This window comes from Callithrix jacchus, chromosome 13 (genome assembly GCF_049354715.1).
Source record: "Callithrix jacchus isolate 240 chromosome 13, calJac240_pri, whole genome shotgun sequence".
NCBI lineage: Eukaryota > Metazoa > Chordata > Mammalia > Primates > Cebidae > Callithrix > Callithrix jacchus.
In genome coordinates this window covers 14366774-14387471 of record NC_133514.1, presented here as the reverse complement: position 1 = coordinate 14387471, position 20698 = coordinate 14366774, and the positions used below count along the sequence as shown (strand labels likewise).

Here is a 20698-nt window from a genome sequence, read left to right as displayed (position 1 = left end):
CTGAGATCAGAACATTTCAGTGATGATGGGACCCTAGAGAGGGCAGGCGGCCTGTTTGAAGAGTAACAGGAGCCTGGTCCAGCTGGAGCCATGTGACAGCACTGAGGATACACTGGGTATAAAGGGGGAGCCTGGTGACAACACACCCTGAGAGCGGCCATGGAGAAAGGCACTGGAGTGGGTTGGAAGTGGGATCCCTCTGGGTGATAGGAACATGGACAATGGTGTATGTGGGATGGTGCAAAAGTGGGAGAAACTGGCGAATGGGGGGCTTCCCAGGGCGCTGCTGCCTTGAGTCTGGACACAGTCATGAGGAGGGGAATGATGGGGGTGAATGGAAGGCAAGGGCAGGAGAGGGCTTCAGGGGAGAATCCATGAACTCTTGGACTAGAGCTTCCGGCCGACGAGCAACTGCCCCGTCCCTGAGCCAAAATCCAGAACTTAACAATATATGCACCTAAGGGCAGTATCAAAAGTGAGATTTCCAGGATACATACACAACAAAAGAAAAAATAAAAACTGGACATCATCAAAATTTAAAGCTTTAGTATTTCAAAGGACATTGTCAAGGAAATGAAACAGCTCACAGAGAAAATTTTATAATCATATACCTGATAAAGGGACTTGTGCTCGGCTATAAAAGGATTCTTACAACTCAATAATAAAAAGGCAAGTAACTCGATTAAAAAATGAGCAAGTGATTTAAACATTGTTGTCTTAAGAAGATATACAAATGGCCAAGAAGCGCATGAAAAGATGCTCGTATCATTCGCCATCAGGGAGATACAAACCAAAATCACAATGAGGTAACACATCACCCCTGCTAGGAGGGCTAAGTTAAAAGACAGATAATAAAAAGCACTGAAGGATGTGGAGAAATCAGAACCCTCAGACCCTCTTGGATATAAAATTGTGTCGCCACGTTGGAAAACAGCTTGGGAGTCCCTCAAGGGTTACACAGTTTCCACATGATCCAGCAAATCTGTTCTGAGGCAAATACCAAAGAGAAATGAAAACATACGTCCACGCAAAAACTCGTACATAAATGTTTCTAGCAGCATTATGTGTAAGAGTCAAGAAGTAGAAACAACCCAAGTGGCTGCCAATCGATGCATGATAAATAAAATGCAGTACTGTCATCCCATACAATGGAATATTAGCCAACAAAAAAATAGAGTTGAACACATGCTACAACATGGTTGAATGTTGCTTATAACACTGAAAAGGAAATGCCAAAAGAGAAAGAGTCTTAGCTTAAATATCATTTTTGATTTTTTTTTTCAAGAGGCCTAGCCTGCGCAAATTATCCTGTCTAAAACCAAAAACCCTTCCAATATGTAAGGTGAAAGTAAAACAACATTTTTTAAAAGTTTAATATAATTAATGCAATAATTTCAGGTCAAGTTTATTATATCAAAATTATATTGATGGGTGGGATAAATACTTTATAGAGAGAGTCAAACTCTCGGATGCATTGGCTCCCAAAGGGCTTGGAGCTTTTCTGAGGTTGAGCATCCTCCCACCAGGTGCATGCACTGATTTTCCAACATTATCACCACGCCCAACCAGTCCCTTCACACACTGGCATCTCCTACCTGGGCCCTCCTTGTAGCCCTAAGTTTTATGTAACCAGTGTACACAATACGTTGATAACCAATTGACAGGTGTGATTTTTTAAAATGTCAGTTTTTGTGAACTGGAATGGGCAGGAGGTGGGATGCAGAGTCCTTGGTCAGGAATGTGACCCCAATTTTAACACTGCTTTTAGGAAAAAAAAAAAAATCCTTTTATGATGCCACTTCCTGGGACACGGTGAGTTGACGATTAAAAACTCTCTTGAGAGATGAAGGAGAAAAAACAAGCCCAGGAAAGTCTGCAGGCACGGCGGAGGAAGAAACCTGGGATGCAATCGCGAGCCATAGAGCGAGCACGAGCTGGCTAAAGTCAGCAGAGACAAGAGGGTTGCAGGCACGGTGGAGGAAGAAATTCGGGATGAAATCACAAGTGGCAGAGTGAGCATGAGCTGGCTGAAGTCAGCAGAGACAAGAAGGCAGCAAGGCCCAGCCTCCTCTTCCCTCTCCTGCAGCGTCTAGGGCCACATCCAGGGAGCCACCCCTCTCCTTTCATCCCAACTGAAAAGGGTACCCTCATTCTTTCCTTTTTGCAAAAGCTGATGAGAATTAACCAGAGGAATTTCCTCTACAGCAACTACAGCAAGACGTCCTCATCCAGTCCTATGTCATTTCCAGGTGGGGAAACTGGGGCCCAGCAAGGGAACAGGCAAAACCACGATTTTAAAAACGTTGTGTTGAAGGGGCTCTGGAAGCCTGCGTTCAGAGGAAACCGTGAAGGTATAAATAGATCAATCAGAGCTGATCTGATGGAGACAGGGGATTCAGCCACGCAGAGGCCCTGTAGTAGCTTTGTTTCCTGTACTCTTGATGATCTGGCATCCGGGCCTCGCTGACCTGGACAGACTGCTCCTCCCAGGCTAGCCAATCCCCATGTCTCTAGTGACAGCAAGCATCGGGCTGAGAGCAGCCTTTCCTATCGAAACCATCGAATCCAGAGCAATAGCACCAGCTGCCTCCTTCGTGTGGCTCTACCGGGCTGTCACAACCCACATCAACATTCCCGTCCTGATTATCCCGGGGCGAGGTATCAGACAGAGAAGGCAGCCCCTATGCCAAGAGCCACTGAATTACTCAAGCCAGCTACCCCTAAACCTGTCTTCCCTGCTTACCCTGCCTTACCCATTGCTTCCTGAGAAAACCACAGTGAAGTCCCGTGCACACACGTTCCACTCCCTCCTTCCACCTGCTGACACACCCTGGGGCTTTCCTATGCGGCCCCTCCTCCCAGAACCATGAGTAACAAACTCTCCTTTCCAGGGCAGTCCTCTCCTCAGCCACTGGCTTTACCACACCTGGATGAGATGGTTTAAAACTGGCCCATTCTAGAAGTAAACATTATTCCCAGAAGTCCTGGAATGAAGATTCAGAAAATTCACATTGTGGAGATGCCACGACTCGGGAGAGCCTGGCCAGTGAGGTGCCACCCAATGGCTCTTGACCGTGGGCAGAGAAGGGACCAAACATGGAGAGAGGCGTGGCCTGGAGTCAAGGAAAAGGACCAGACGGGACAAAAGGAAGAGCCTGGCAAGGAGGCGGGGCACAGTGGTGCCCAGGCAGTGTGGCATTAGGAAGGGGGCAGAAAGAAAACAGTGCGGTGGCACAAGACCTGGGCAGCCGCCAGCAGGCTCGGGCCAGCTCAGCCATCCAGTTCTTCCTTGATGCTGATGTGCAGAGGGCAGATGCGCAAAGGCTCAGGGGGACCAGCTCCCCGCGCACCTCCCAGGTAGAAGTAGGGCCGCACCTCCCCAAAGCGGGCGTGGAAGGTGTACAGGTGGCAATGGCGCTCCGCATCATAGAAAGACAGCTCACCCTCCTCACACTCCAGCTCCACACGCAGGCGGCGTGGGATGGCCAGGACCAAGGGCGCGGTGGCTGGGTCTGAGGTCACGCAGTGGTCCCCCTCCACGCCCTGTGTGCGGCACACATACCAGAAGCCCGAGCGCGTGTCGTGGTAGCAGCTGTGCGAGTGACCCTCAGCGCCTGAGTCTTGGCGCACACGCACCACCCCCACCCGCCAGCTCTGCAGCCCCCCCAGGGCCACCTCCCAGGCGTGCGAGCCCCGCGAGAAGACGCGGGCACCCAGCAGGCAGGGCGCCGAGGAGAAGCGCTCCGGGTTCTCCACCTGCACGCGGTAGCCGTGGTTGGTGACACTGGTAAGGTCCTCGGACACAGAGAGCCAGCCGGCTGCGGTGTTGGGGTCAAAGGTAAAGGGCACTGCAAGCAGAGGTGGAAATGGGGAATCAGCAACCCTGAGGCCTGTTAGGCCCCACAAACCAACCACTGTGTCCCACCTGGCCCCAGTCCATGCAGGGGGCGGCCCGGGGCTGGAGCAGTGGTAGGGGTTGGGCTATGTGCCCAGAAGATATGTGGCAGTCCCAACCCCTGGTACCTCAGAGTGTGACCTCATCTAAGAATGGGAGGTTGTGGATATATTAGTAAAGATGAAAACTGGAGGACAGTCCCCAATCCAATATCAGTCATGTCCTTATAAAAAGAGGGGGGACAGGCCAGGCATGGTGGGCAACCAACTAATACATCTCCTATGAAGGAGTGAAGATTCTCCTCTACAGGTTTCAGAGGGGGCCTGGCCCTGCCAACGTCTGGATTTTGGATTTCTAGCCTCCAGAACTGTGAGAGAGTCCATTTCTGTCATTTTAAGCCACCCAGTTTGTGGTCCTTCATTATGGCAGCCACAGGAACTCATACAGGCAGAAACTTGTAACAGTCACACAAGCCAGGGATGTTGGGACAGCATGGACCATTCCCCAGGTCAATGATATTCCTCCCTGTAAAACCGGGACACCGTGGCTCCTCTGGCTCTAGTTACCTTGGGAGAGGCGATCCTGGATGGAGGAGGTCTTTTATCATACAAAATACAGTTCTGAATAGACAAGCCAGCTGCCCTCTCTGAAGAGGGCACCAAGTGTCAGGGCCCTGAAAGGAAGGCATTCTGCCAGGAGGGTTGGAGGTGTTGGGCAGAGTGGAGAAGACCAGGGCACAGGAACCTGCCTGCGAGGGACTGGCAGAGGGATCAGTTGAGAGAGGAGGGGAGCTCTGAGGAGGTGGGAGGGGGGCCCTGCAGAGACCAGCCCTGGTGGCTCTTTGCTAACATGAGGGTTTCCACCCTGCTTGGGACACCTGCCCACACCCCCGCTCACCACATTCCACAGATCCAAGCATCTTCTTCCAGACTCGGTACTGCAGGGAGCCCAGGTACTTGCAGACATCGATAAGCATGCCGGGCTGGACTGGCTCGGGCTCCATGGTGCAGAAGAGTCTGGAAAAGCACAACGGGGTATGCTGGGCAGAGCCAGCACCATGCATCCCAGGCCGAACTGGGCTCACTGGAAACCAGCAACAGGACTTGTTCCCTTACCTCAGCCAAGTTTCCTGGTCACCTTCCCTAAGACAAGACTGGACTGGGCCATGATGGGAGATGGGTCAAAGCTAATGGGCCGCTGCCTCCCTCAGAATTCAGGCCAAGGGCTCACTCACCTGCCCCAACTAGCAAAACTCTAAACAGGAGATCTCCAACATGGCTGCCATCCTTGCAGGCAGCAATCACACTTACACATCCTGCTCATGGGATGTCTGGGTTGGAAAGGACACTAGGGATGCTCTAGTCCAACAGTTCCCAGGTGTCCTCCGGCCCTTGCTTGCACACCGCCAAAGGGAAGTGGGCACAGGGAACTCACGCCCACCAAAATCACTCTCTTTCATCTTTAGAAAGCTTGGACTAAGACACAGTTCCTCCTCATTCATCCCTGTGAGCCCAACAACCATCAACACAAACCATTGTGACCTAAGGCTCTGAGAGCGAGGGGGCTGACCTGACACTGCTGTCCCCTGGGAATTCGAGCCACGTGCAGGATGGTGCTCTCCTTCCCTGCATGGCAGGTGGGGATCCTCCTCACTCAGAAGAACAACACTGCCCAGAGCCAACTGGAATTGGATGCTGTGAGAGGCCTCCCTCCACCTGCCCATTGCCCACCACGCCCTCTAAAACCAGGGCACAGTAGCTCATGTGGGCTGATGCACCCAGCTGGCTGTTCCCTGCCTGGCCCGGGGCTGCTGGAGTTTGCACCCCTTCTGTTTCTGCCAGCTCTTTCCACCCCCCCGCCACCCAACAGCTTTGGCAACTTACCGGCGTTTTCGGCCCTTATGTTTCTGAAACAAAAAAGACACAGAGACACATATGTAGAGGAAATGTATACGTTTTTGACCTCAAAAGGAGTCATGCATTCCATAGATCATAAGTCTTAATATTGTCAAGATGTTAACAGTAACATCCCTGCTATGATCTGAGCATATTATCCAAAAGTTCGCTGAATTCCCAACACGACAGTGTTGGGAGGTAGGTCCTAAAAAGAGGCAACTGGATCATGAGGGCAGAGCCCTCACCAATGGTTGAATGTCATGACTGTGAAGCGGTTTCATTATCATGAGCCTGGGCTGCTATGAAGCAATGAGCAACTACTCTGTCTTGCACACTCACTTCCTCCTTCTGCCATGAGATGACCCACACCAAATGCCAGAGCTGCCATGCTCCTGGATTTCCTGGCCTCACCAGAACAATGAGCTGAATAAACTTGTATTGCTTATAATTCACCCAGTCTGTGATGTTCTGTTATAGCAACAAAAAAACATATGAAGACACTCCGCACGTTGATCTACTGATTCAGTGTGATCCCTTATCCTAGCTGGCTTCTTTGCAGAAACTAAAAAACTGATCCTAAAATTCACATGGAATTTCGAGGGAACCAGAATAGCTAAAACAATCTTGAAATTAAAGAACAACATTGGAAGACTCATAATCCCTATTTCAAGAGTTAATACAAATCAACAGTAATCAAGATAGTATGGTACTAATATCAGTACAGGCATTGAGATCGATGGAATAGAAATGAAAGTCCAGAAATAGACCCTCATATTTACCATCAATCAGTTATTTACAAAAGTGCCAAGACAATTTAATGGAGGAATAAATAGTCTTTCCAACAAATAGTACTGGGACAACTAGATGTTGACATGCAAAAAAAAATGAAGTTGGACCAACCTTTACTACACCATATACAAAAAATAACTCAAAATGCATCAAAGACCTACATGTAGAGCTAAAATGGACAAAGGACTTGTGTCTAGAACTCTTACAACTCTGCAATAAAAAGACAACCCAAGTTAAAAATGGGCAAATGATCTGAATAGACATTTGCCCAAGGAAGATCTACTAATGATCCAAAAGCCCGTGAAAAGATGTTCCAAGTCATTAGCTATCAGGGAAATGATGACATACAATACACAATGAGATACCACTTCACGCCCACAAGGATGGTTATAATTTGTTCCTTTTTTTTTTTTTTTTGAGATGGAGTCTCACTCTGTTGCCCAGGATGGAGTGCAGTGGCATGATCTCAACTCACTGCAACTTCTGCCTCCCAGGTTCAAGTGATTCTCCTGCCTCAACCTCCCAAGTAGCTGGGACTACAGGCACAAGCCACCATGCCCAGCTAATTTTTTGTATTTTTAGTAGAGATGGGGTTTCACCATGGTAGCCAGGATGGTCTTGATCTCCTGACCTCGTGATCCACCCACCTCAGCCTCCCAAAGTGCTGGGATTACAGGCATGAGTCACCATGCCTTGCCTGGTTATACTTTTTAAAAAATAAATTTTGGCAAAGCTGTGGAGAGACTGGAATCCTTATACACTCCTGATGAGAATATAAAATGATACAGTTGCTCTGGACAACAGCCTGGCAGTTCTTCCTAGAGTTACCATAAGATCCAGGAAATCTACTCCCAGATATATTTCCAAGAAAAATAAAAACATGTCCTCATAAAAATTGCTATCTGAATGATTATAGCCTTATTATTCATAATAGCTAAAACAGAACCAACCTAAATGACGACTGTCTTAGTTCATTTTGTGTTGCTGTAACAAAATACCACAGACTGGGTAATTTATAAACACTAATTTGTTTGACTCGTGGTTCTGAAGCTGGGAAGTCCAAAAGGATGGCACTGGCATCTGATGAGAGCATTCATGCTGTGCCATCCCATGGCAGAGGGAGGACGGGCAAGAGACCACACATAAGACCAAAAGCAAGAGAGCAAGGAGGGCCCAAAGTCACTTCATGACAAGCCCACTCTCTCCATAACTAACCTACTCTGCCAGTAACAACATTAACCCATTCATGAGGGTTCTCATGACCCAATCACCTCTTATTAGGCTCCAACTCCCAACACTGTTGTATTGGGAATTAAGTTTACAACACATACATTTTGAGGAACATATTCAAACCACCAAACCACAGCAACCACCAACTGATAAATCAATAAATAAAATGCCGTATAGCCATGTGCAACCTAACAACGTTTCAGTCAACAAGGAACCGCATATATGACTGTGGTCCCATGAGAGTATAAGACTATATTTTACCGTACCTTTTCTGTGTTTAGATATGCAAATACTTCACAGTTGGTTCCTGCTGCCTATAGTATTCAGTACAGCAACATGCTGTACAGGTCTGTAGCCTAGAACAAGAGGCTATTCCGTATAACCTAGGCATGTAGTAGGCTACACCATGCAGGTTTGTGTAAACACACTCTATGACATTTGCATCATGAAAAAATTGCCTAACAAGACATTTCTCAGAACATAGCCCCATCATTAAGCAATGCATAATTATATATCTATGCAATGGAATATTATTCAGCCATAAAAAGGAATGAAGTACTGATAGATGTTACATACAACATGAATGAAGTTTCAAAATATGCTGAGTGAAAGAAGGCGGTCATGAAAGGTTACATGTTATGTAATTCCATGCATTTGAAATGTCTAGAATAGGTAAATCTATACAAATAGTATGTAGCTTAGTGGTTGCCAGGGGCTGGGGAGGAGGAACTGTGGAATGACAGCAAAAGCAGGGCTGCTTTTGGAGGCATGGAATGTTCTAAAATTGTCGTGATGGTTGTATAACTCAGTATATACTAAAAATCACTGAGTGGTATATTTTAAATGACTGAATTGTTTAGCATGTAAATTATATCACAATAAACTTAGTAAAAAATAAAAAAGAGACACAAACCAAATCATTCCTGAAAGCACTCTGGGTACCGGGCAAGACAACACTCCCAATTCCCTAAACAGAATCCACGAGAAACACATCTTTTAGATCCCACAAAATGATTTTTCTTATTTTTTTTCTTCATTTTTCTTTTCAGATATAGCTCTGAATACAGAATGATTTTATAATCAAGGACATTTTGGAGACAGGAGACTTCATGGTTCAAGGCCTTAAGTGAGGTGGCGAACTCCTAAAGGTCCCACCCAGGAGATGACACCTGCCTGCCACCACCCACTCCACTTTATAGCGACCCCTCTTCCAGAGCAGTCAGCTGTTTTCCAGGTACAGGAGATACCTCACCACCCTGGCCAGTTTACAGACCAGCTTTCAAGCCCAGAAATTTCCCTGTAGGAAATTTGTAAGGACCAATGGCTCATGGGGAGGAAATAAATCAATAAAAGGAAAAAAAATGAACACTTTTTAAAAGAGAGAATAGAATCATCTTTAAGAAGACAGAATGCCAGGGCATCATATTTAAATAAAACAATTTAAATAATTGAATAATTTTAAAAGAATTCATTTTATTAAAAGGTAGAAACAGAAAAAAAATGAGAGAGAAAGGGCAAAACAAAGGAAGAAAGAAGAGGCAGGAGCTGAGCACAGTGGCGTGCCAGTAGTCCAGCCACCCAGGAGGCCACGGTGGGAGCATCACCTGAGGCCAGGAATTCAAGACCAGCTTGGGCAACATCGTGAGACCTCCCCTCACTCCCACCTGACTCTTAAAAAATGAAAAAAAATCAGCCAGGCATGGTGGCTCGTGCCTGTAGTCTCAGCTACTCTGGAGGCTAAGGAGGGAGGTTCACTCGAGACCAACAGTCTGAGGTTACATTGAGCTATAATCACCCACTGTACTCCAGCCTGGGTGACACAGCAAGACCCCGTCTTTAAAAAAAAAAAAAGAGAGAGGAAGAAATAAGAGGCTTTCAAGGAAAACTCTGCCCTGGTACGTCTTTTGAGCTTCATGACATGAGCATAGCAGGTCACTTGTGAGCTCCTCCAGGCCAGTACCCAGGAAGCCCCAGGAACATGAGATTGGCTAGGGCTGGTGGGCTGTGACTCCCAGCTGGTCCCAGAACATCTGGCCCTGTCACTGAATCCAGACGCTGAGCTCCTTACCATGAGAAAAGTAATATCATCCTCCTTCATCTCCATCTGCAGCCGCTCGATCTCATGTGCCAGCGCCTCTGTCTCCTCTGTGAGCTGCTTCATCTTCTCCTCAGCCAGAAGCTGCTTCTGCCTTGTCTCCTCGGTCATGGCATCCAGAATGCCCTGCTCCTCAACTCTCAAGAACTCACGAAGCTTATCAAACTCCTGCCGGATCCGGCCTTCCAGCCATGCAGCCTCCACCTACAGCAGAGAGCAGAGGGAGTCGGGGTCAGATGTGGAGAGAACCTCCAAAGCCCAGCAACTTTCCCATTTTTACAAAGGAATTTTATGTTCAAAGAAATCATGTACAGAACCCCTATAGATAAAATACCAACATAATAGTTTATTAGCACACATTTCTAAGTTCAGATTTCAAATGGTAAAGTCCAGCAACCTACTAATAGGTTGTTTTGACAGATGTCAGCTGTGGTACTATCATCTCACCCACATACGATGCTCAGTTCCTTCTTAAGGACGCACCATAACCAGGGAAGTCCTGAATGAGAGAAATAAATGGCTGCAAACAGCGATGATTTTTTTTAAAGTATTTGCCTTCCAGTCTTAGGACTTAAAATTTGTCTGATCCAGAGGCTTTACCAAAAGAGCAGTATAAAGTATTCATTTTTAAAAATCATTAAAATCTTAATGTACAGAGCACTCTTACAAATCCTCTAAAAGACAAATATTCCAAGGGAAAAAGGAATGTGAATTGGTATTCACAGAAGAAACATAAAACACGTACAAACTTACCAATAATCAAAGAAATGCAAATGAGGAACAAACAGCAAGGTTAATCTATCAGGCTGAAAAGACTGGTAATGTCTGCGTGGGAGAGAGTAGAATCCAGGGTGATTCTCTTTTTTAAAAAATGTAAGTTCCAGGATCCATATGCAGGATGTGCAGGTTTGTTACATAAGTAAATGTGCACCATGGTGGTTTGCTGCACAGATCAACCCATCACCTAGGTATTAAGCCCCACATGCATTAGCTATTGATCCTGACGCTCTCCCTCTCCCCCATAATTCTTATCGCACAGAAAGATCAAGAACAGAGCATGGCAGGGAAAACCAGAGGTGCAAGGTCAACTCCTTCCCACTCACCGTGGCAATAACAGCCTCACTGTAAAGGAATAAGCACCAGAACTTTCACTTTTCCATCGATCTGATTGACTGAATTTAACAGGAAAAGCATTAATCAGGCTGGAATCTTAGGGGCTTCCCATGTGACCTCTTACCCTCAGCCTCAGAAAAAAGCTTGGAACTCCTACACTCCCTGGGATGGGCAGGCAGTGCTGCCACTTGGACAGACAGATGCTCCCTAAGTATCCCCAACCCAGTCCTGTACCAGGCAAGCCAGTCACATGGCTTTAGCCACAAAGGGAAACCAAGTAAGCCAACAGTGATAAAGTTACAGGACTCCATGATGACTACTGGGAAACGAACTCCAGCAACGGCAGGTTTGTAATCCCTATTTGGAGTTGGAATTTCAACATATATTTGTGGCTCTGACATATGATGACAAAATAATGCACTGAAAAAGTGAAAACTCTCTCCCACCAGTTTGTGGGTCTATTAGACACCAGAAATATTAATGACTTCTCTCCATTGGACACTTACATGCATTATCTCATCGGAGTGTTTTTTAAAAATCCTAGTAAGAGGGAATTGCCCTCTTTTCACAGAGGAGGGGATTAGCTTGGAAGGGGTTGAGGGATTTGGTGGGAGAAGTGGGCTTAGATTTGGAAATGGGTCTGCTTTGCGGTTGCTGCCCTGGTGCTCAGTGTCCCATAATCCTTTCTTCTACTTTGTTCCACCAGCTCTGTGGCCAGGGCAAACTCCATGCACCTGGATGTTGATGGGGCTCTTTCCTGGGCCTAAACTTCACCCATGGACATATGATGGAAGGGACTACAGGCTCCTGAGGACAGCATCCAGCAACCCAGACCAGGTGTGGCTCGGCTGTGGCTAGGATGAGTCTAACAGAGTGGTAAATACTAGAAGCAGCCACCTGAGAAAGCAAAAGACCAGAGCTGAGATCTACAGTCAGAAACAAAGTTGGCAATCCACACAGGACCCAGAAGAAGAAAGGGTGCCAGGTAGGACAACCAGAGTGGGGACAGAGGGAGCCCATTCATTCATTCGATTAACAGTTATTGGTCACTTACCCACTTCACTCATTCAATCAACAAACATTTTTATTGGTCACCTATTGTGTGCCAAGAACTCCTCTAGATAATTGGCAATAGTGTGCCCTGTTTTCATTATATTCTGATGGGAGGGGATAAAAAGCAAATAGAAAACAAAAGGTAATTACAGGTAATGGAGTGTCATCAAGAAAATAAACCAAGAAGTATGCCCTTGAGTAAAAGAGGAGGGTGATCAGGAAAAGCTTCTTGAAGGGGACATCTGAGCTGAGATTTTAATGGCAAAGATGCTGGGTGTGCATTCTGGGGAGAAGACTTAGTTTGCTTAAGGGACAGAAAGAAGGTGAGCCAGAGAAGCAAATGAGGTTGAGGACAGGCAGCGTCAGGCGATGGCCTTGGAGACCACAGTAAGGAATCTGGGTGGTACTGAGGGTGACTAGAAGCCACTGGCAGTTTTAAGCAGAGAAGGAGCAAGGCTGATGTCTTTTTCTACATGATTGCCCCAGTCTGTGGAAAACAGAATGTACAAGAATGGAAGCATGAGGTCCAGGCAGGAGGCCCAGTGAGCGAGGACAGTGGCCTGGACCAGGAGGTGGAGAGTTCGACAGAAATCATGTATTTTGGAGATGGGCGAAGAGGACTGATGATGGAGTGCATGTGGGAACTGAGAGAAAACAAGAAATTAATGAATCCCAGGTCATCACTCAACACCCAGGTGGCGGTGGTACGATGCACGTGCCATAGCACAGATGGTGTTGGTAGCTTTTTAAGTCACTCCTGTGGCTGCTGGCATGACCACACCTGGGTCTTTAGAGAGGCCAAGGCAGAGGAGCCACGGTCAGTGTCCAGGATGTGGCTGCACAGGACCATCAGAGGTAAGGCAGGACACCTCTCCTGGCAGCTTATGGGAACCAAAGCCAGGGCTGACTCATCTTCACTCCTCCCCAGCTGTCCTGAGTGCCTCCAATCTCCCCACTCAGCCCCATTGTTCACTTACCTGATTGTGCTTGGCGATGGCCTCATAGGAGCGCCGCATGGCCCAGAAGGCCTTGGCCTTCTCCCGCAGCGCATGCTCCATGTTCCTGCACTTGGCCTGAAGTGGGAATGAGAAGGAGGCAGGAAGGGAGGTTAGGGCTGGAGGCCAGGCAGGGAGGGCAGACACATCACATTTCCAACTGGAACTCTACTTCCACACAAGTGTAACTCAGCTGCATTTGCCGAACCCCACCCATGCCACGCGCTGTGGTCACAGACACATGGTAAGTACGGTCCTGATCCTGAATCAGACGTATGTCTGTGAGATAAAGGGCCCTCAGACATCCTCTAGCCCAGCCTGGCACAGACTGGGAGATGGGGCTGAGGAGAAGCGACCTGCTCTCTCTCTTGTTGCTCACCACACACGTTAGAAGAATATCCCAGGCGAGCCTAAAGCTGGTCCATGCTGGCTCTGAATCCCTGAGCTGTGTGGACAACTGCAGACAGTGTGGTCACAGGTTCCCTCTGCAATTTCCTAAAGCAGATGGGTCTGCAATCACTAATGTGCGGTGCCTGACAATGGAGATAAAGCCAGTCATTTCCCGTGGGGTTCAGTTACCTCCCATGAGGCCTTAACATCAACACGCCCCTCCCTCCATACTCCTCCCACACCCTGACATTCTAGCACTGCCTGGATCGCATGGAATACTTTCATCAGCAGGCACAAATATTTTTCGTTTAGCAGTTTTCATTCTTAAACTTTAATTATTGTTTCTGTTGTTCTTGGACTCCTTGAAGAACCGCTACAGCTTTTTAGGTTGGATTCCTGACTGAGGTCTATCATTTTCTCTCCCTCTTTATCCTTTCAATCTACATTCTCAGAAAGCTTCTCAACTTTTTTCCTAAGAAAAAAAATAATAATTTGAGGCAGGCACGGTGGCTCACACCTGTAATCCCAGCACTTTGAGAGGCCGAGGCGAGCGAATCACCTGGAATGGGGCTTAAGAGGTATCGAGAGTACCTTCAGGTTAGATCCAGCCAGAGGGACTCTAAGATGTTGACCCCAGAGGGGGAGAGAGGACTGGAGCTGGGACCAGGGAGAGTCTGCTGGCAAAGAATGGCCATCATGCCAGTCCTGCGAGCTGGATAAGACAAGAGTCTGGACAAGGCAGCTCAGCACAGAGCCCGAGAGCTCTGGACTGGGAGGCAGGAGACCTGTGTTCTTATCCTAGTACTTTATTTATCCATTTATATAAGAGACAGGGTCTCACTTTGTTGCCCAGGCTGGAGTGCAGTGGCCCAGTCATAGCTCACTGCAGCCTCGAATGCCTGGCCTCAAGCAATCCTCGCATCTCAGCCCTCAGTGTCCCCACTCTCCCCACTCCCCTAGAGTGGCTGAAACTACAGGTGTGTGCCACCATGCTGGCTAATTTTTTTTTTTTTTTTTTTTTTTTGCTTTGGTGCAGTATCTTGAACTCCCGGCCTCAAGCGATCCTCTAGCTTCAGCCTCTCCAAGCACGGGGATTACAGGTATGAGACACAGTGGCCTTGATCCACTTCTCATTACTGAGATATAACCACTTCCTCACAAGTCCCCTGTGGGTCTGTGTCTGGGGATGTTTTTGTTAATAGCAACCTAAAACAATACCAAGACAATGCTACCCCAAGTCACGGCGTAAACGGTGCTGACACGTGCTTTCAGTTCCCACAACTTCAGCACCAGCATTCGTATTGTCTCTCTTCTTTATTTGAGATGGAGTTTTGCTCTGTCACCCATGTTGGAGGGCGGTGGCACAACCCGGCTCACTGCAACCTCCGCCTCTTGGGTTCAGGCAATTCTCCTGCCTTAGCCTCCCAAGTAGCTGGGATTACAGGCACATGCCACCATGCCTGATTAATGTTTGTATTTTTAGTAGAGACAGGGTTTCACCATGCTGGCCAGGCCCCACCAAACAAGAGTGGCCTCCCTTGACAATCTCCCACCACATCCTGTACTGTCCTTCACAGGAGCATTGAGCTGAAATTATGTAACTATTAGTGAGATGATACAACCATGCCAGCAAAGGCAAGGTCTAGGACTGTCCTGTCCTGGACACCGTACTGGCACTCAGGAGGCACTCAACCAGGACCTTCTGCCAGCCCTGACAGTGGTCAACAGCCACACAAACCCCTAACACACAGTCAGCTGCCCACACACATCTCGGATGAGAGAAGCCTCTCTCTTAAAGTCCAGGACCAGAGTGCGGACTGAACAAGGCTCCAGGTGACCTTTAGAACTACTTGCTCTGTGGCTTTGGACAAGTGGGGATAATAGTACCTACCTGTAGCAAGCTGAATAATTACCTCCCCCAAAAGATGTCCCCATTCTAATCCCCGGAACCTGTGAATATGTGACTTTGTATGACAAAGGGACTGTGCAGATTAAATGAAGGATCTTGCCGCGGGGAGGTTATCCTGGATTACCTGGGTGGGCCCAATGTCATCACAGGGTCCTCATGAGAGGGAGGTGGAGATAGTAGAACTGGTCAAAGAAGGCAAAGTGACAAGAGACGCAGAATGGAATGCTGCACCTGAGAGCCAGAGGCAGGAGCCTCTGAGAGCTGGAGCAAGCAAGGGAATAAATTCTCCCTTGGAGCCTCCAAAAGGAATGCAGCCTTACAGACACCTCAATTTTAGGACTTCTGACCTCCAGAACTGTAAGAGAACAAATGTGTACTATTTTAAATCACCACATTTGTGGCCATGTATTACAGCAGTAACAGGAAACGAAGACAGGACCTGATGATAAGTTTTCGTAAGCATTAAATTCGTTGACATGTGAACATTGAAAGCATCTAGCACACAATGGGCACTGAAAGTGTTCACTGGAACAACTCTGATTTTTGCTGTTTCTCACATAGTTGCCAAAGTAATCTTTGTCTAAGGCACACACCTCATCACAAACTCCCCTGTTCAGAATCTTTCAGGGCTCCCCACAGCACACAATGGAAAACTCCCTCTGCGAGGCACACAGCTTCTTGCCTAGCCCCTTCACACCTAGTGGTGAAAGAACCTTCCCATACTGCTCCCCCACAACCACCTACCTCAAATCACACGGAATTACATCTTGTCTATTGACTGTCTACACCCCCTGCTCAAATGAGAATTCCACGAAGCTAGGAAGAGGCCATGGCACGCAACAGCCATCAATACCTATTTGTCCAGTATATGAGTGATTTGCACTCTGCATCAGGCTGACCAGCTCTCATTCTCCTCAGATCCTTTTGGGACTAGACTACTCAGCCCCTCTGACATCATCCTGGGTGCCCACTAATCTGAACCCACTATTCTTCTGCTAAAACCCACAGCTGCTGTTCACAGCAAGGGGGAGCCACAGACCTCCTGGATCCTCCTGCACTTCTATCCTCATTCCAACCACCCTGAAATTCCCTCAGGGCCTGGAAAGTCAGGCTTTCCCACTTCTGGACCCTTCCAAATGCTGCTGCCTCTACCTGAAATACCCTTTCACCTGGCTAACACCTCCCTTTCCCTCGGGTCTCTGCTGGAAGTTCCCTGAGGCTGGAAATTGTCTATCTTATCTCCTGCAGTCTCCCTGGCATCTGCTGGTGTGTGGCTCTCTGCTCTTGAATCCTGGCATGACCCCAACCTGGGGGCTCTGCCTGGTTGTTCTCAGCCTTGACCCCTGCCCATCTCCTGAGTGGCACCTAGGCCAACCCTATAGGGATTAGTCATGACTTGAACCATGATCCCTCCTTTTCCTGGGCCCCACCCCCAGGCTGGCCAGCACTTATTCCAGCTATCCCAAATCAGGATCTGCCACTTGTTCCACAGAAAAAGCAATGACATGGACCCATGTTAAGCAAAAAACTTGACAGAATAGGGTTACTCATTCAGACATGTGTACTCTTCACTTCACTTTTGTTAAATGTGTATGGAGCAGTAACAGACTTCTGTATTTAACAAAAAGTATTGTTAAAAAAAAAAAAAGGGAGGCAGGGCCACGCTCGGTGGCTCAGATCTGTAATCCCAGCACTTTGGGAAGCCAAGGCGGGTGGATCATCTGAGGTTGGGAGTTTGAGACCAGCCTGACCAACATGGTGAAAACCCGCCTTTACTAAAAATACAAAATACAAAAACATTAGCCAGGCATAGTGGCAGATGCCGGTAATCCTAGCTACTTGGGAGTCTAAGGCAGGAGAATCGCTTGAACCTGGGAGGTGGAGGTTGCAGGGAACTGAGATCTCGCCATTGCACTCCAGCCTGGGTAACAGAGTGAGACTCCATCTCAAAAAAAAAGGAAGGCAGGGCCACAGAGAAGCCCAGAGACCAGGCACTGGGGACTTTAGCAGCTCCTCCTTTCCAGTCCATGCAGCTTCAGACCAGCTACCCAGTGTTCATGCATTAGCTGGTGATTAAATAAATTCAATGTTTCACATTCTGGGTAATTTTTAAAAGTAAAGTGACAGGCTGGGCGGAGTGGCTCATGCCTGTAATCTCAGCAGTTTGGGAGGCAGAGGGCGGGCCGATCACTTGAGGCCAGGAGTTCTAGACCAGCCTGGCCAACATGGTGACGCCTCATCTCTACTAGAAATTTTAAAAACAAAATTAGCTGGGCGTGCTGGTACATGCCTGTAATCTCAGCTACTCTGGGCGTGCTGGTACATGCCTGTAATCTCAGCTACTCCGGGCATGCTGGTACATGCCTGCAATCTCAGCTACTCCGGGCGTGCTGGTACATTCCTGTAATCTCAGCTACTCGGGAGGCTGAGGCACCAGAATCGCTTGAACCTGGGCGGGGAAGAAGTTGTAGTGAACTGAGATCACACTACTGAACTCCAGCCTGGGTGACAGAGGTCTCAAAAAAAAAAAAAAGGTAAAGTAACAGAAAATATCAGAGTACAATGGACATGTTCAGAAAACTTTTGTTTCAACTGACACATATGTTCTGGGTCACAAGAGAAAATGCATTGCTTCCTATGGGCTAAGAACAAACGTTTTGAAGAATGCTGAGTTAGGCTAACCCCTATCTTCTGTTCATTTTTCCTTCCTATACCAAAGAATTCTCCATGTTAGTTTTGCCCTGTAAGTTGTTCCTGGGTTTATTTATAGCCACTAGAACACTAGGCATGGAGATGCTGGGTGATAAACCAGAATAAGCCAGCCAGCCAGGGCCAGAGGCCTCTCCCCACAGATAATACAAACTATGGGGTCAGTTTGGTAAGTAGGTGACTGGTTTGGGGAAAATCTTAAGGCTCCACATCCGTGGCCAAGTCTGGGGCTCCTCCTCCACTTCTAAACTGAGGGCGCCAAGCTAAAGGCCTCGTGGGCTGCACTCACATTCATGTTACTTAAAGGGACCTGGACCACACCCAGTTGGCACAAGGGGTGCATGGCCTGGGTCCTTCAGAAGTGGGTGGCACTGTCTTGGGAACATCCCGTAACCCCAGCTCTCACTTTCTGTTTGCATTCTCCCTTCTCCCACCATGGGCCCCTGGGCCCACCTTGATAAAGAATCCAGCCCCTCCCTGTAGGGAACCTCGGTCGGAGAGATGGGGTCCTGCATGCTACAGCGAGACAGTCACCCTGGGCTCTGACAGGCAGGAGGGGCGGGAGCCGTAGAGCCATGGGGTTCCGGGTTCCAGTCCCTGCTCGGCCGCCTAGTCTACACCGCTGCTCTTACCCGAAAGTCGTGGGCAGTGTCCTTCACTGGCTGCAGGCGGTGCCCCTGGTGCCGGGGGTCGGCCTGGCAGGAGCAGCACAGCAGCTCCTTGTCTTCGAGGCAGAAGAGGCTGAACTGGCCACGGTGCAGGCGGCAGACGCGCTGGAAGCGGTAGCCGGTCCAGCGCGCGCCCTCGGCCTCCTCCTGCAGCAGCTTCTCCACCAGGTTGTTGAGGGTGTGGTTGGTGCGCAGGTCGGCGGGCGAGGCGCGGTCCTTGCACACCGGGCAGGTGGGCGACACCTGCACCTCCCAGCAGCGGCTCACGCACCCGCGGCAGAAGTTGTGGCCGCAGCGCAGAGTCACGGCATCGCGGAAGGGGTCGTAGCAGACAGCACAGAGCAACTCCTCCTTGAAGGAGCGGGAAGGCCCAGGGGACACGTCGGGGCTCGGTTCCATGGCACGAGCCACCGGCACCAGTGCCCAGAACTTTTGCTACGGCGCCTCCCACCCGACTGGCTACCCGCGCCCGCGGCCCTAGTTGTAAGTATCGCCCAGCCCCTCCCCCTAGAACGCTGAGAGACAGCCGTGCTGGCCAATCGTGCAGGGGTGGTGCTCGGAGGAGCCCCACCCACTTCCGTTATGCCTGGGAAATCCTGGGAGAGCGGGGCAGGCCTTGTGCCCGCTGTCCCCGCCTGCTAAGGTCCGGGCGGGTCCCTGGCCTGGGTAGCACGGAAGGGTCTACTGGGCGGCCCGATAGGGCTTCCGTGTCATTGGAAACCTACTTCCGGCTGGAAATGGGAAAAGGAGCTCCTTCCTTAACCAATCTCAGGGAACCTTAGGCCCACCGGTAGGAGAAACCAGAGATCCCAACTTTCTGCTTCCGAGGTAGTGGCTGGGTCTCAAAGCACCATGAGTGCAGTCACCACTTAGGGTTTGCAGCGACTTTTTGAGGACCTGTGCCACTCTTGCATTTGTCGTTTACTTACTTTGGCCAGTCTTCTTCCAGCCCCCTGCGGTAGGGAGAAACAAGACAGGTGAGGCGGCAGAAGAGCTCTGAGAAAACCTGATTCTTGTCCTGTGGTTGAAAAAGTGAACAAGTCATGGTCTTTCCAAGTCTATTTACTCATGGGTAAAATGGCTGTAATATCTCTGTCTCCATGAAATGTGAAGATTAAAGTGAAATAAATGTGGAAAGTGCTCATGACAAACACTGTTTTAATGGGCAAGTCCCCATTGAAACAGTGACATTGACGACTCTTGCAAAGTTTAGCTGAGCTAACTGGAGTCCATGCTCAATTCTTGCCTGGTATAGCAGGCCTGAATGGCTCCTCCAAATCCTCATTTCTGCTTTGGTTTGATTTCTTTACAGCCTTCAGATGCAGACTACTTTTCATATGATGCACTTTCATTCCTGTTCGGTTGGAAGACAATTCACTTGTGTCATGTTCCTGCATGTCTTGAGAGAGCAGAGGCTCTAACTGCCTTTTTCCAACTATCTTTTCAAGGATGTTTCTGCATTGAATAGCCCTGCAAAGCAGAATTCTTGTCTCTCTAAGCAAAGATCTGGCAGACTTACTTCCAATTATAAGATATTTGAGTCTCCTAAACTTGGGGTTCCTCTCCTATAATGCAACCTGCTGTGGCCTTTGTCACATAGTCTTGCAAGAATTAGGGCTCAGAAACTGACTCAATGACAATACTGTGACTATTATTGCTGTTAGTATTGTCCTTTGTCTCGGACCCAGGAGTCTCTTATCTTTTACCAGTATTCATGACATTTGGGCATGCCAGTTAGTATTGAAACTCAGAAAACTGTACCCCAAAATGATGGCCTCAGAAGCAGAAGTTTTTCTCAGACCTCCTGCCCTCCTATCTTTCAGTCCCTCAGGGTAGCCATAGAAACTAGAATTCCTTTTCCTCAAGGCAAGTCATAGAAACCAGAACCCCTTTCTCCTAAAGCCAGCCTTGAAGCCTTAAAATATTACTCTTTCTCTCTTCCTTTCTGTGGAAAAAC

At 48.4% G+C, this 20698-nt stretch overlaps 1 protein-coding gene across 2 annotated transcripts; it reads right to left on the bottom strand.

Annotated features, from left to right (window-relative positions):
• Window positions 1–531: 531 nt before the first annotated feature.
• Window positions 532–19198, bottom strand: TRIM35 (tripartite motif containing 35). Of its 2 annotated transcripts, XM_008979079.5 has the most exons (7): window positions 18706–19198; window positions 13048–13143; window positions 9878–10108; window positions 8723–8776; window positions 5779–5801; window positions 4793–4911; window positions 532–3848 (listed from the first exon to the last, which is right to left on the bottom strand). In XM_008979079.5, the coding sequence occupies exons 1-7, from the start codon at window positions 19138–19140 to the stop codon at window positions 3271–3273; spliced, it is 1536 nt and encodes a 511-aa protein (XP_008977327.1). In that variant the 5' UTR covers window positions 19141–19198; the 3' UTR covers window positions 532–3270. The 2 variants fall into 2 exon arrangements, with proteins under 2 accessions (XP_008977327.1, XP_008977328.1); XM_008979080.6 differs by lacking the exon at window positions 8723–8776.
• Between the last annotated feature and the right edge of the window lie 1500 nt (window positions 19199–20698).

Excerpts from the sequence above, each read along its gene's own strand:
- TRIM35 (XM_008979079.5), bottom strand. The coding sequence starts at position 19,140 with ATGGAACCGAGCCCCGACGTGTCCCCTGGGCCTTCCCGCTCCTTCAAG. Across the intron at positions 4,912-5,778 it reads CATAAGGGCCGAAAACGCCG|ACTCTTCTGCACCATGGAGC; the intron begins GTAAGTTGCCAA and ends GTGCTTTTCCAG. Across the intron at positions 3,849-4,792 it reads GCTTGGATCTGTGGAATGTG|TGCCCTTTACCTTTGACCCC; the intron begins GTGAGCGGGGGT and ends CTCTGCTTGCAG.